The following is a 16,390-nucleotide window of genomic DNA, read 5'->3' on the forward strand; positions in this document are numbered from 1 at the left end:
ACAGAGATGCAGTGAATGAGGGAGTGGGAGTCAGGGCCAGCTTTCCGATCCCTACCAGGCCTCGCTAGTGCACTTAGGACTCTCTGTTGTTTACAAGAGTAAATAGTACCGTAGTCTGGGAAACAAATAGAAACCTTGCATTGTGTCTTGATTTAAAGTCTTGGACTATCTGTGGATCTGTGCAGAGCATATACTGGAAACTGTCTAGAGGAGAGGACTGGGGACAAGCTTCCCTGGAGGCTGGAATAGAGTTAGGGGCATGAGATAGGTCTAGGGAAATTGTAACAGAAAACCACATCCATATTCTGCTTTCCGGGTTCCAAAGCATTTTTACATACCTCTCACCAAATATTTGCAATAATTCTGGGGTTAGGTGTTCTAATCCCCATTGTCCAGGTAAGACTCTTGAGGCCAGAGAGGTAAAGTCCCTTGCCCAAGATCACGCAGATCCAGAAGTTCTGACTCCATATTCAGTGTAAGGGCCACTAGTCATGTTAAGAAATTCTCAGAGTGCCTCTGAGTGCCCTGGAGCATATGTCTTTGTTGTTGTTGTGCGCCATCAAGTTGATTCCAACTCAATGCCACCCGATAAGGCAGAGTAGAATGGCCCCACGGGGTTCCCTAGGCTGAAATCTTTACTGGAGCAGATGCCAGGTCTTTTCTCCCATGGAGCTGCTGGTGGGTTTGAACCACCAGTCTTTCAGTTAGCAGCCAAGCACTTAATCGTTGTGCCACCAGGGCTCCTTTGGAGCATAATAAATAAAAGGAAATTTAAAAAGGAGGAAAAATAGAGCTCAAAGTAGGGAGTAGGAGAGAAATGGAAGAGGGAGAAGGAAAATGAGAAAGAGAAAAAAGATCGTGGTGATGGTTATGTCATGAAAATGCAGAATTCACCCCTCCCCACTCTAGGATATCTAGGCAGTGCTCAGGTCTGAATAAAAACCATCTGGCTATTGACTCCAGGTATTTAGATACAACTCTGCCCTGTAAATAGGTTTTGCTGCTTTTGTTTGGGGGATTTGAGGAGACCACTTTTCTATCCTCATTTAGCCTCACTCTTAGGAAACATGCTATCGGCGGCTGCAGACCTGGAAGTGAGCAAAAGCCAGTCACGTCGATTCAGCATGGCTTAAAGACCATCCTGGGAGTGGCTTCATTCTGGCTCCCCACCCCTCATAATCCTGTTCCGAGGTACACCGATCAAACCCTTTTGATCAGCTTGGTTCCCGCCTCGTTATCTAACTCTAACAGCTAGGGAAAAGAGGAAGGCCCTCAACGAGGTGGATTGATACAGTGGCTGCAAGAACGAGCTCAAGCATAGCAACGATTGTAAGGATGGCGCAAGACCAGGCAGTGTTTCGTTCTGTTGTGCACAGGGTCGCTATGAGTTGGAACCGACTGGATGGCACCTAACAACAACAACAGCTACACAATGGCAATGTTCTAAAGCAGAGGTTCTCAAAATGTGGGCCCCAAGTCCGCAACATCGGCATCACTTGGGAATTTAGTAGAGAGGTGGACTCTTGAGCCTCAGCCAGGCTTCTGGAATCAGAAACTCGGGGTGGGGGGGGGGGCAGCAATGTGTGTTTTAATAAGCCTTCTGGGTAATGCTGATGCATGTCCAAGTTTGAAAACCACTGTTCTAAAGGGATTTGGGACAGAATCTAGGAATCTTGAGTAGGATTTCTCTTTGTTATTTCGCTGCACATCCAGCACACGCTCAAACCCATCCCTGACAGCCCACGCCAACTTCTGACCGCCTAGAGAATGTTGCATGTTGTGTGCCATCCAGCTGATTCTGACTCATAGTGACCCTATAGGACAGAGTACAGCTGCCCTGTAGGGTTTCCAAGGAGGGGTTGGTGGATTCCAACTGCCGACATTTTGGTTAGCAGCCTGAGCTCTTAACCACTGCCCCACCAGAGCTCTCCCAGAGAAGGGGCTGTCTTTATCTCTCTTGGTCTTGACATGTGCTGGGCTTACATTGTTGTTTAAATCTTCGATGTAAGTCTCAGTTCCTTATCAAATTGGAATTGTTTCTAGGGCAGGTGCCATGTTTATAATAAGTCGAGTGCCTGCTCAGTGCTATGCATACAACAAATTCAATATATGTATCTGAATGATTATTAAAATATATTCATTCATATTTAATATTATGATGGAGCCCTGGTGGCACAGTGGTTAAGTGTTCGGCTGCTAACCGAAAGGTCGGTAGTTCGAATCCACCAGCTACTCCTTGGAAACTTTAGGGGGCATCTCTACTCTATCCTATAGGGTTGCTATGAGTCAGAACGAACTCAACGGCAATGGGTTTGGTTTCTTTGTCTTTTTTTTTTATATATAATAATTTTTATTGAGCTTTAAGTGAACTTTTACAGATCAAGTCAGTCTGTCACATATAAGCTTATATACACCTTACTCCTTACTCCCACTTACTTTCCCCCTAATGAGTCAGCCCTTCCAGTCTCTCCTTTCATGACAATTTTGCCAGTTTCTAACCCTCTCTACCCACCTATCTCCCCTCCAGACAGGAGAAGCCAAAACAGTCTCAAGTGTCCACCTGATACAAGTAGCTCACTCTTCATCATCATCTCTCTCCTACCCATTGTCCAGTCCCTTCCATGTCTGATGAGTTGTCTTTGGGAATGGTTCCTGTCCTGGGCCAACAGAAGGTTTGGCGACCATGACCGCCGGGATTCCTCTAGTCTCAGTCAGACCATTAAGTCTGGTCTTTTTATGAGGATTTGGGATCTGCATCTCAGGTTTCTTTGTTTGATATATTTCAATCATATATATTAATCTCATGAACATGTAAAGATACTCATAGCCATCTTCCTTGGACCACGTGCATAGAATGCCCATGGCTCTTATTTACCATCTCCTCCTCTCTGACAGTTTCCTTACAGATTCCAGCACGTGGATTCAGTGCCTGGAACCTGCACATGTAGTGGAGTGGAACCTCATTCTATTTTCCATTCTCATAACCCTCAGTGGACTTCAAGTGATTGTCTGCCTCATCAGAGTAGTCATTCAGCTGTCCAAGATGCTGTGTGTAACCTACTCAGTCATCATCCAGGTAACAGACCCTCACTGGCACCTGCATCTCCTTCCTTTTACCCTCACTTCCCAGGATTCAATGAACCTTTGAGTGCTTTCTTTAAAAATCTCTAGGATCCATCACTTGCTTTCATTCCTACTGCCCTTGTCTTTACTCAAGCTCTAACATCTCAGTTTTTGGGGTTTTTTTCTAACATTCCAATGTGTCTGTTGACTTGCCTTATGAACTGAGTCAACTAAATCTTTGTAAACTCTATGCTCTGTCTTGTGTTGTGAAACAGCACAAGTGTTTCCAATAAGCAACATTTCACTGTTCTGTATAGAAACAACCCAAATTACAAAGAAGCCTTACCATTTCTTGAGAACTGCCCTGTTTATGGAGCCCTGGTGGTAAAACGGTTAAGAGCTCTGCTGCTAACCAAAAGGTCAGCAGTTTGAATCCACCAGTCACTTCTTGGAAACCCTGTGGGGCAGTTCTCTGTCCTGTAGGGTCACTATGAGTCGGAGTTCACTCAACGGCAACAAGTTTGGGTTTCTTTTTTTTTTTTATCGCCCTGCTTATAAGATGATTAAATCTCATGACCAGGATCAAAGGCTTGGATTCTTATCCCATTGAAACAGTTCCTGTTTTGAGTGCTGCTACGTTCCAGTAATGATTCTTCTTCCTACCGAATGCACTAGCGAGCGATTTTGAGGAAGAATGGAACTACGTCTTTACTTTATCCTACTGCAACTTCTGCTACCGAATCTGCTAAAATACTAACGTTAGTTTAGTTTCAGTTGAAACTGCTAAACCTATTCAGAAAGTTCAGAGTACAGATAAATCATGAACAAGATCATGCGTGTCTTGTTTAACACCATTTTGTTTGGGTTTTTGAATGTATAATATCTTTCCTAGTAGTTTCAAATAGATATTTTCTATTCTATCATGTTTTAAATGTGAACTATATGTTTAATTCTCTCCCTGGGTTATGAATCATTAATTAAGCCAAATTTACAGCTTGACTCACTTTGTTTTTCCTTTTCCTATAGCCTGGAGTCATTTGAATAAGGACAAGAATGTCAAGCAATATGTTACCAGGATCTTCAGAAGTATTTATGCCATTAGATCAAACGAATCTATTTCCAAGACTCTCTCCCATGGAAATAAATACGAATATAGGATAAGACTTCATGCAAATACATATATTGCACACTGTTTAATAAATTCCAGAATGCTAGAAATAGCCAGAAAGTCTTACTTTAAAGGTGTGATTAAGTAAAGAGTGGTACATTGGTTGAAATATTATACAGTCCTGGCAAATGATGGTTATGAAAATTATGAATAATGCCAGGTGAAAAAACAGGTTATAAGGTTATTTATATATTATAAACATAAGTGGAAACTCTGGTGGAGTAGCGGTTAAGTACTACAGCTGCTAACCAAAAGGGCCGGCAGTTCGAATCCGCCAGGCGCTCCTTGGAAACTCTGTGGGGCAGTTCTACTCTGTCCTGTGGGGTCGCTATGAGTCGGAATCAACTCGACAGCACTGGGTTTGGTTTTTTTTTTTTTTTGGTTTATAAACATAACTATCTAAAACAAACAAAATTTAGGATAAAAAAATCTAGAGGGTAATACACCAAAATGTCAACCATGGTTGGCCTTTCTACTTTTCTGTATTTTCTAAGTTTTCATTACTGAGTATGTATTACTATTAAAATTTTAAAAAACTCACACTTTTACTATTAAAAAATCATTGCCACTTTTCTAACCTTAAATGGCACCTGCTTTTTCCACACACACCCCCCTTGAGTATCTGTAAATACGAAATGCCCCTTCAAATAACTTTGATATAGATGGGCCAAGAAAGTTTTATATAAATATATATAATCTGATTAAGCTCTTGGCCTCACTTTCTCTCTCCTGGTAGTGAACATGGGATTAGAAAAGGTAGACTTAAAATAAATGCATAGCCAGGGACATGCTCAAGAGGCTAGAGAAAGTGACCATTGACCAGTTAGTTCCCCATACCTGTGTTATGGGGGATGACCACTATATGTGTGTTTGTCAACAAACAAACAAAATCCATTGCCACCAAGTCCAACTCGTGGCGACCCCATGTATTTCAGAGTAGAACTGCACTATACAGGGTTTTCAATGGCTGTGCTCTTAGAAACTAGATTGCCAAGTCTTTCCTCGGCAGTACTGCTGGTTGGATTTGGACCACCAACCTTTCAGTTAGTAGTTGAGTACAAGCCTTTTACACTAACCAGAGACCCGTGTGTGTGTGTGTGTGTGTGTGTGTGTGTGTGTATGGACCCCTGGTGGTACAGTGGTTAAGAGCTCAGCTGCGAACCAGGTCAGCACTTTGTATCCTTGGAAACCCTATGGGGCAGTTGTACTCTGACCTATAGGGTTGCTATGAGTCGGAATCAACTTGACAGCCACGGGTATATACGTGTGTGTGTGTGTGTGTAATTTTAAAAACTTATAGCTTCACATTCCACGACCACCCTGAGGACAAGATCTATGACTTAGGCTTTTCCTATCATCCATCCTATCATGCACAGTGGGCACAGTAGGCACTCAATACTGAGTATTCATGCCAAATCCTCTGCTCGCTATGATTGCTCTGCTGAGCACCTGTCTCCGTTACTGGTCCACTAGGTCTAAACACCTCCACCCCTTCCCATTGCTTTCTACCATGGACACTGACAACGCACTGCCAACACCTGCTCTGTGCCAAAGACAGGCAGAAATCTGGTGGAGAGTGGGGGGCATGCTTCTCTCCTGGGTACCTGCTGTGCCTACAGCTTCCTTCAAGGGAAGTTGGCCTGTCCAGAGCCTTTGTTGAAGGGAGCGTCTTGAAAGTGAGCCAGGTACCCTATAACCCCATGCCCTGGATCTGGCTGGTTGAATTCATAGGGGCATTCAAGCCAAGGGCAGTCTATTTTCATGCTAATGGTTCTGACTTGGCCCAGTGTAAAACAATGTCCAAACAAAACCAGTGGTTCTTCTCAATGGGAAATTTCAACTAGGAAGCAAAGAAGGAAGCAACCTGAGCATGGCTGGCAGGAAGTTAAAGGACCCAGAAAGGAAACCACCACATGAGAGTAGCTGATTCATGTTAATAATGGTGGTGATTTGAAAGGAAGACACACGAACTCCTACCCCTGAGGTCCCTAATGCTGTCTTTGTCCATAGGGAGCAGTGCTAGGCTGCCTAGGGTTTCTGTTCTTAGATTCCCGAATCGTCTCTTTATGACCGTGTGCATCACTTCAGTAAACCTCACTACTCAATCAGTGAAGCTCTGCGCATTGCGGCCAAAATAACCCAACCACCATCTCCCCTTTCTAGATGAGTGTTAGAGTGATCCCAAGGCAGAGGTGCCCGGACACCAAGTTTTATAGAGCTGGGTTTGATTTCCTTTTCAAACTCCTACTCACAATCATTCCACTTTCCAACTTAAACACGAGTTCTGTAGGACCTGACGAGCATATAAACCGAAGCTACTAACACTGTGTTGTATTCAAAGTGTCTCCTCCCCTCTAGGAGTCCCTGGGTGGTGCAAAGCATTAAATACTCAGGTACTAACCAACAGGAGACCTGATAGCAGAATGGTTAAGAGCTCGGCTGCTAACCCAAAGGCTGGCAGTTTGAATCCACCAACAGCTCCTTGGAAACCCTATGGGGCAATTCTACTCTGCCCTGTGGGGCTGCTCTGAGTCAAAATCAACTCGATGGCAATGGGTATACTAACCGACAAGTTAGCATTTTGAAATCATCCAGAGAAGCCACATAAGAAAGGCCTGTCAATCTGTTTCCAGAAGTTCACAGCCTTGAAACCCCTGTGGAAGAGTTTTCCTCTGCTCACATGAGGCTGACATGAGTCAGAATCTACTGTACGGCAACTGATTTCCTCACCTCTGACAACTCAAACATTCCTCACTGTATCAAGCCCATAAGCTTGACATATCCAGCACCCTCTTTCCTTAGTTCTCCCCACAGGCTCCTCTTGCAAACAGACTTGTGGCAGGCCAACCCCACGAGTTGTCCGATACATTGAGACTGTCTAAACCTTGTTTAGATTCAATATGGTAACATCACTGAAGGGACCATGAATAAATGTCATCTTAATGACTCTACCACAGAATTGGAAATATTGTCTAACAACAGGGCAACAGTCAAATGCGGTGTGATATTTCTGTCAGTCAAATTAAAAACTAACATACACACACACACAAGCCCAAACTCCTTGCTCTGAGTTGCTTTTGACTCACGCGACCTCGTGTTAGAGAGTAGAGCTGCTCCATAGGGTTTTCATGGCTAATCTTTATTAAGGGCCTTGGGTGGTGCAAATAATTAAGCACTTGACTATTTAGCTATAAGGTTGGTGGTTTGAACCCACCCAGAGGTGCCTCGGAAGACAGGCCTGTTGATCTGCTTCCGAAAGGTCACAGCCTTGAAAACCGTATGGAGCAGTTCTGTTCTGCACACATGGGTTTTCCATGAGTCAGAATTGACTCGATGGCAACTAACAACAACAACAATCTTTATAGAAGCAGAACTATTCTTCCATGGTGCTGCTGGGTGGGTTTGAACCGCCAACTCGTAGGTTGGCAGCTGACTGAAAGCTACTCCCGTGACCTAATACAGCCACCAAAAATTCCATTTTTTATGAGTGCAGTTTGAGTTTATTTTGTGAGTAACTGTATATCTATATACAAACCTTCAGATACATAGAAGAAGAAGCCTAGAAAAATACGAAATGGAAATAGTTAACAATCGTCACCTAATGAGATGGATTGACACATTAGCCACAACAACGGACTCGAACACACCAACAATCGTAAAGATGGCACAGGACTGGACAACATTTTGCTCAGTTCTGCATAAGGTCATCATGAGTCAGAGGTCACTGGAAGGCCACTCACAACAATGGCGATAAAAACGAGGGGATTAAGGTTATATTTTTTTCTTTACGTTATTTGACATTGTCAGTTTTTCCTTTGAAAATGTCTTACTTTAATAATTAGAAATAAATGAATGTCATCAGGGAAGCAAGTATCTCCAATGTTTCCTGTAAAAATTCACTTAAGGAGCTTAAACTAGGAAAGAACTAGACATAGGGGTTGTCTTAGTCATCTAGTGCTGCCGTAACAGAAATACCACAAGTGGATGGCTTTAACAAAGGGAAATTTATTTTCTCACAGTCTAGTAGGTTACAAGTCCAAATTCAGGGCGTCTGTTCCAGGGGAAGGCTTTCTCTCTTTGTCAGCTCTGGAAGAAGGTCCTTGTCCTCAATCTTCCCCTGGTCAAGGAACTTCTCAGGCACAGGGACTCCGTGTCCAAAGGATGCGCTCTGCTCCTGGTGCTGCTTTCTTGGTGGTATGAGGTACCCAACTCTCTGCTTGCTTCCCTTCCCTTTTATCTCTTGCGAGATAAAAAGTGGTGCAGGCCACACCCCAAGGAAACTCCCTTTACATTGGATCAGGGATGTGACCTGGGTAAGGATGGTGTTACAATCCCACCCTAATCCTTTTAATATAAAATTACAGTCACAAAATAGAGGACAACCACAGAATACTGGGAATCATGGCCTAACCAAGTTGATACACACATTTTTGGGGGGACATAATTTAATCCATGACAGAGGTACATAGAGATATGTTACCTTTTTGTTGTTCGTTGTTAGATGTCATCGAGTCAGTTCCAACTCATAGCAACCCTATGCACAACAGAAGGGAACACTGCCAGGTCCTGCGCCATCCTCACAGTCATTGCTATGTTTGAGCCCACTGTTGCAACCACTGTGTCAATCCATCTTGTTGAGGGCCACTTTCTAATTCTCAGAGAATGATTTCTATTTTATGCTTTTCTGCCTTTATCTTTGTTATTTTACTGCTAATTTCCTTGCTTCTATTTCACTGTTTCTTTACCTAACTTCTTAAATTAAATGGCTAGGTAATTAATTTCCAACATTTCTTCTTTTCTTAAGATAAGCATTTAAGACTATGCATTTTTCTTTCAGTATTTCTTTGGCTGCATATCACAAGTCTTGAAACCTTGTATTTTCCTTATTGTTCAGTTATAAGTATTTTTTAGTTTTCTTTATGATTTATTTTTGGTCCACGAATATTTTAATGTGTTTCTAAATTCCCAAACATATGAGCTTTTTTTTTTTTTTTCCCGCTGTTGTTTCAGTAACTGATTTCTAGTTTAATTAATTGTGGTCATAAAATGTGGTCTGTATGATTGTTAGTCTTTGAAAGCTGTCAAGACTTGTTTTATGGCTAATTTTGGTAAAATTTTTTGTGTGTTTAAAAAGACTTTTTTCCAAATATTTAGGTGTAGGATTCTATATGTTTCCATTTTGTCAAGTTATTAATGTGTTGTTCAGATTTCAATATCTTTCTTTTTGTTTGTTTGCTTGATCTAGGGTTGTTATGAGGATTAAATGAGTCTTTGTGTATATATATATATATGGAAACCCTGGTGGCATATATCAAACACCCATAAAACCCATTGCTGTAGAGTTGATTCCGACTCATAGCAACTGTATCAGACACAGTAGGAACTGTCCCATAGGATTTCCAAGGAGTGCCTGGTGGATTCAAACTGCCAACCTCTTGGTTAGCAGCAGTAGTCGTTAACCACTGCCCCACCAGGGTTTCCAGTGGTATATATATGTATGCTTCTTTATCACTTATCAGTTATCTCTTTAGTCAACATTTCCCATTTATGACAGTAGTTAAAAAAAAAAAAAACTACTATCCAACTATTTTGCTTATTAATGATGTACATATGGCAGTAATAAATGCTGAGATGTGAGGCAAGAGTAATGCTGGCTGTGATGGTTAAGGTTATGTGTCAGCTTGGCTGGGTCATGAGTCTCAGTGGTTTGTCAGTTACGTAATGATATAAATAATTTGTCAGTTCTGTAATGATGTAGTCATCCTCCATTTTGTGATCTATTGTAGTCATCCTCCATTTTTGCATAACATCGATTTCACATAACAACCTGGTCTTTGGAAATTACCTGTCTATAAATGAGGAGAGGGGGTATATATATATATATATATACACATATATATATATAAAAAAAAAAAAAACTAGTGCCATCGATTATATATATGTATACATATATATGCACTAATTTATATATAGTCTTATTGAGATGTTTTAGAGAGAGAGAACTCAGAAAACAGTGCTTGGCACATGGAGTTTGACTTATAAATGGCATATAGCATAGTAGTCTGAAGTCAGATCTGAAGTCAGATCACTTGGGCCCAAATCTGGGATCTGTCTTATTAGCTGTGTGATATTGGTCAAGTTTACTTCATCTCTCTGTGCCTCAGTTCCTGAATTTGTAAAATAGGACTAATGATAGGGTTATTGTAAAGATTAAGTGACTTAGTACATGTAAACACTTAAAATAGGGTGACCTAAAGCAGAACATGGGTACAATTGGAGCAGATCTGAGATGAATGCCTGAGACCTGGAAATGCCACAGACATATAGAAGGGTAGGGATGAAGGAAGATGCCCACCAGTAGAAAGACACCTCGGCACATAAACTAAAAACTCAATAAAAGATTAGAAGATGAAGTTACCCAGAGACTAGAATAAAAATACTGAGACAGGAAAAAAAGGAGCACACAGTTAAAATTAGAGAGACTGTCAGTCTAAGAAGTGCAGCACCAATTAACAGGACTTTCTAGAGAGAATACAGAAAAGGAGTGCAGAAACTATTGTAATTCCAGAAAAGTTCATGAAGCTGAAGGGAGTGAGAGTCCAGATAGAAATGATTTACCAAGTGAAATTTTAAAACTCTAAGTTTAAAGAGAATATTTTACAAGTTTTCAGATATATATAAAGATCAGGTATCACATTGACTTCAGACTCAGAATAGCTAAACTGGACAAAAAACCCAACAGTGCCTTTAAAATTCTGAAGGAAATTATTTCCATCATGCATGATATTTTCTGATGAGCAAGTTCTAAAAGACCTGGCTCCCAAGAAGATACCAAAGAATATATTCCACCAATGAGAGAAATTTTGTTCCTTCACGAAGAGGAAGAAATGAGATACAGGGAACAGGAGATAGAACACAGGATAGAGAAGAGAGGAATCCCCAAAAAGGGAATGGATGTCCCAGGCTGCCTGCATACCAGATGTAGGACAACCAGCCCATTGGAGCAGTGTGACTTAAGACATGACTATGCCAAGGACAGTCATCGCCAAGATCCCTGCTGCCAATGTGCCATCTTCTTACATCCCTGAGTCTTGAACAGTCAGTTCTACATTTCTAGAGACATTATTACATATTTTATGAAATTGTTTTCTACTTTCTCTAGCTTTTGTATTTGTATCAGTATTGTCTTCCACCATTTTTACTATATAGTAAATACAGAAAACACACAAGGGCTCAGTGTTGTTCGTTGTGACCACCTATGATGCTAATCCCCATTCAAACATTTCTTCCCATGTAACACAGATATCTTTCCCTACCCATTTTATCAGGAGCCCTGGTGGCGCAATGGTGAAACTCTCAGCTGCTTACCAAAAGGTCCGCTGTTCGAATCCATGAGCCACTCTGGGAGAAAGATGTGGCAGTCTGCTTCCATAAAGATTTACAGCCTTGGAAGCCCTATGGAGCAGTTCTACTCTGTCCTATAGAGTTGCTATGAGTTGGAATCGACTCAACAGCAGTGGGTTTGGCTTTGTTTGGTTTACCCATTTTATCAATGTATTTGTTAGTCTCATGCTGCAAATGGAGTGCCAATTAAATGCAAATAATGGAAGATATTAAAGTCATTAAAAATGATGAGGAGGCGGAGCCAAGATGGTGGAATAGACAGACGCTTCTGTCGAGCCCTCTTTACAACAAAGACCTGAAAAAACAAGCGAAAGGAGTATATTTGTGACAAGCTGGGAGCCCTGAGCATCAAAGGCAAGCTTAGACAGGGAACTGAGGGGCAGGGGGAGGAAGAGGCCGTTCAGAAGCAGAGAGGAGTTACCGGACCTGAATCGCAGGGAGCCCTCCGGCTCCATTCCCGGAGCGGTGGCAGCAGCGGGCTGGTCCTAGCATTCCGTCGCAGTTTCCTCAGGGAGAAGCAGGAGGCACACAGCCCGCTCATTTCCAGATAAACACAAGTTGAGGGAATTTGTAAAAACCAAACCAAAACTACAAGAAATACTAAAGGGAGTTCTTTGGTTAGAAAATCAATAATATCAGGTATTGACCCAAGACTAGAACACTGGGCAGAGCAACCAGAAGTCAACCCAGACAGGGAAATCCAAAAAAAAAGCAAGATTAAAAAAAAAAAAAAGCCCAACACAGGTAACGGCAATGTTATTATATAAAAGAAGACAACATTAAAATAATAAAGAGGGACTAAAAAATGTAATCATACACCTTCCATATGGAGAGGAACATACAGCGACACAAAGAAATAAAAGTTAGTTTTAAATTTAGAAAAACAGGGGTAAATAATAAGGTAACCACAAAGGAGACAAACTACCCTACTCACCAAAATAAAATACAAGGGAAAAATACAGACTCAGCAGAAACAAAATCAACAGCAACAAATACGAGGGAAGGACAATATATAAAGAAAATCTACTCAGCACATAAAATCAAGTGGGAAAAAGAAACTGTCAACATACAAAAAAAGACATCAAAATGATAGCACTAAATTCATACCTATCCATAATTATCCTGAATGTAAATGGACTAAATGTACCAATAAAGAGACAGAGTGGCAGAATGGATTAAAAAACAAGATCCATCTGTATGCTGCCTACAAGAGACACACCTTAGAGACACAAACAAACTAAAACTCAAAGGATGGAAAAAAATATATCAAGCAAACAACAATTAAAAAAGAGCAGAGTGGCAATATTAATTTCTGACAAAATAGACTTTAAAGTTAAATCCATCAGAAAGCATAAGGAAGGACACTACATAATGATTAAAGGTACAACACCAAGAAGATATAACCATATTAAATATTTATGCACCCAATGACAGGGCTGCAAGATACATAAAATCAACTCTGTCAGCATTGAAAAGTGAGATAGACAGCTCCACAATAACAGTAGGGGGTTTCAACACACCACTTTTGGTGAAGGACAGGACATCCAGAAAGAAGCTCAATAAAGACACGGAAGATCTAAATGCCACAATCAACCAATATGACCTCGTAGACATATACAGAACACTCCACCGAATGGCAACCAACTGTACTTTCTTTTCTAGTGCACATGGAACATTCTCTAGAATAGACCACATAGGTCATAAAGCAAGCCTTAGCAGAATCCAAAACACTGAAATATTACAAAGTATCTTCTCTGACCATAAGGCCATAAAAGTAGAAATCAATAACAGGAAAAGCAGGGAAAAGATATCAAACACCTGGGAACTGAACGATATGCTGCTCAAAAAATACTGGATTATAGAAGACATTAAGGATGGAATAAAGAAATTCATAGAATCCAATGAGAATGAAAACACTTCCTATCAGGACCTTTGGGACACAGCAAAAGTGGTGCTCAGAAGTCAATTTATATCAATAAATGCACACATCCAAAAAGAAGAAGGGGCCAAAATCAAAGAGTTATCCCTACAACTTGAACAAACAGAAAGAGAGCAACAAAAGAAACCCACAGGCACCAGAAGAAAACAAATAATAAAAATTAGAGCTGAACTAAATGAAATAGAAAACAGAAAAACAATTGAAAGAATTAACAAGACCAAAAGCTGTTTTTTTAAAAAAATCAACAAAATTGATAAACCACTGGACAAACTGACAAAAGAAAAACAGGAGAGGAAGCAAATAACCCGAATAAGAAATAAAATGGGCGATAGTACAACAGACCCAACTGAAATAAAAAGAATCATATCAGATTACTATGAAAAATTATACTCAAACAAATTTGAAAACCTAGAAGAAATGGATGAATTCCTAGAAACACACTACCTACCTAAACTAACACAAACAGAGGTCCCAACAAAGAACAACTAAATAGACCCATAACTAAAGAAGAGATTGAAAAGGTAATCAAAAAACTCCCAACCAAAAAAAAGCCCTGGTCTGGACGGCTTCACTGCAGAGTTCTACCAAACTTTCAGAGAAGAGTTAACACCACTACTACTAAAGGTATTTCAGAGCATAGAAAAAGACGGAATACCACCAAACTCATTCTATGAAGCCACCATATCCCTGATACCAAAACCAGGTAAAGACACCACAAGAAAACAAAGTTATAGACATATATCCCTCATGAATGTAGATGCAAAAATCCTCAACAAAATTCTAGCCAATAGAATTCAACAACACATCAAAAAAATAATTCACCATGACCAAGTGGAATTCATACCAGGTATGCAGGGATGGTTCAACATTAGAAAAACAATGTAATCCACCACATAAATAAAACAAAAGACAAGAATCACATGATTTTATCAATTGATACAGAAAAGGCATTTGACAAAGTTCAACACTCATTCATGATAAAAAAACTCTCAGCAAAATAGGAATAGAAGGAAAATTTCTCAAGATAATAAAGGGCATTTATACAAAGCCAACAGCCAACATCACCCTAAATAGAGAAAGCCTGAAAACATTCCCATTGAGATCAGGAACGAGACAAGGATGCCCTTTATCACCAGTCTTATTCAACATTGTGCTGGAAGTCCTAGCCAGAGCAGTCAGTCTAGATAAAGAATAAAGGGCATCCAGATTGACAAGGAAGAAGTAAAAGTATCTCTATTTGCAGATGACATGATCTTATACACAGAAAACCCTTAGGAATCCTCCAGAAAACTACTGAAACTAGTAGAAGAGTTCGGCAGAGTATCAGCATACAAGATAAACATACAAAAATCACTTGGATTCCTCTACACCGACAAAAAGAACATCGAAGAGGAAATCACCAAATCAATGCCATTTACAATAGCCCCCTAAGAAGATAAAATACTTAGGAATAAATCTTACCAGAGATGTAAAAGACTTATACAAAGAAAACTACAGTACACTTCTGCAAGAAACCAAAAGAGACTTACATAAGTGACAGAACATACTTCACTTGTGGATAGGAAGACTTAACATTATAAAAATGTCTGTTCTACCAAAAGCGATCTATACATTTAATGCAATTCCGATCCAAATCCCAAGGACATTCTTTAATGAGATGGAGAAACAAATCACCAATTTCATATGGAAGGGAAAGAGGCCCCGGATAAATAAGGCATTACTGAAAAAGAAGAATAAAGTGGGAGGCCTTACTTTACCTGATTTTAGAACCTGTTATACCACCACAGTAGTCAAAACAGCCTGGTACTGGTACAACAACTGATACATGGACCAGTGGAACAGAATTGAGAATCCAGACACAAATCCATCCACATATGAGCAGTTGATATTTGACAAAGGCCCCAAAACAGTTAAATGGGGAAAAGACAGTTTTTTTAACAAATGGTGCTGGCATAACTGGATATCCATCTGCAAAAAATTAAACAAGACCCATACTTCACTCCATGCACAAAAACGAACTCAAAATGGATCAAAGACCTAAATATAAAATCTAAAATGATAAAGATCGTGGAAGGAAAAATAAGAGACAATGCTAGGAGCCCTAATACGTGGCATAAACAGTATACAAAACACTATAAAGAATGTAGAAGAAAAACTAGGTAACTGGGAGCTCCTAAAAATCAAACACCTATGCTCATCCAAAGACTTCACCAAAAGAGTAAAAAGACCACCTACAGACTGGGAAAAAGTTTTTAGCTATGACATTTCTGATCAGCGCCTGATCTCTAAAATCTACATCATACTGCAAAAAGACAAATAACCCAATTAAAAAGTGGGCAAAAGATATGAATAGACACTTCACTAAAGAAGACATTCAGGTAGCTAACAGATATATGAGGAAATGTTCACGATCATTAGCCATTAGAGAAATGCAGATCAAAACTACAATGAGATTTCATCTCACTCCAACATGACTGGCATTAATCTAAAAAACACAAAATAATAAATGTTGGAGAGGCTGTGGAGAGATTGGAACACTTCTGCACTGCTGGTGGGAATGTCAAATGGTACAACCACTTTGGAAATCGATTTGGCGCTTCCTTAAAAAGTCAGAAATAGAACTACCATACGATCCAGCAATCCCACTTCTTGAAATATATCCTAGAGAAATAAGAGCCTTTACACGAACAGATATATGCACACCCATGTTTATTGCAGCACTGTTTACAATAGCAAAAACATGGACGGAACCAAGGTGCCCATCAACAGATGAATGGATAAATAAATTATGGTATATCCACACAATGGAATACTAC

At 40.2% G+C, this 16,390-nt stretch overlaps 1 protein-coding gene across 2 annotated transcripts in view; it reads left to right on the plus strand.

Annotated features, from left to right (window-relative positions):
- TM4SF18 (transmembrane 4 L six family member 18) overlaps positions 1 to 8,935 on the plus strand; it is a 53,115-nt gene extending 44,180 nt beyond the window's left edge. For both annotated transcript variants that reach the window (XM_049867500.1, XM_049867501.1), the window contains 2 exons: positions 2,896 to 3,076; positions 4,090 to 8,935. In XM_049867500.1, the coding sequence (XP_049723457.1) occupies positions 2,896 to 3,076; positions 4,090 to 4,104 (196 nt within the window). In that variant the 3' untranslated portion in view covers positions 4,105 to 8,935. The remainder of the gene's footprint in view (positions 1 to 2,895; positions 3,077 to 4,089) is intronic.
- Positions 8,936 to 16,390: the final 7,455 nt, after the last annotated feature.

This window comes from Elephas maximus, chromosome 23 (assembly GCF_024166365.1).
Source record: "Elephas maximus indicus isolate mEleMax1 chromosome 23, mEleMax1 primary haplotype, whole genome shotgun sequence".
Classification (NCBI taxonomy): domain Eukaryota; kingdom Metazoa; phylum Chordata; class Mammalia; order Proboscidea; family Elephantidae; genus Elephas; species Elephas maximus.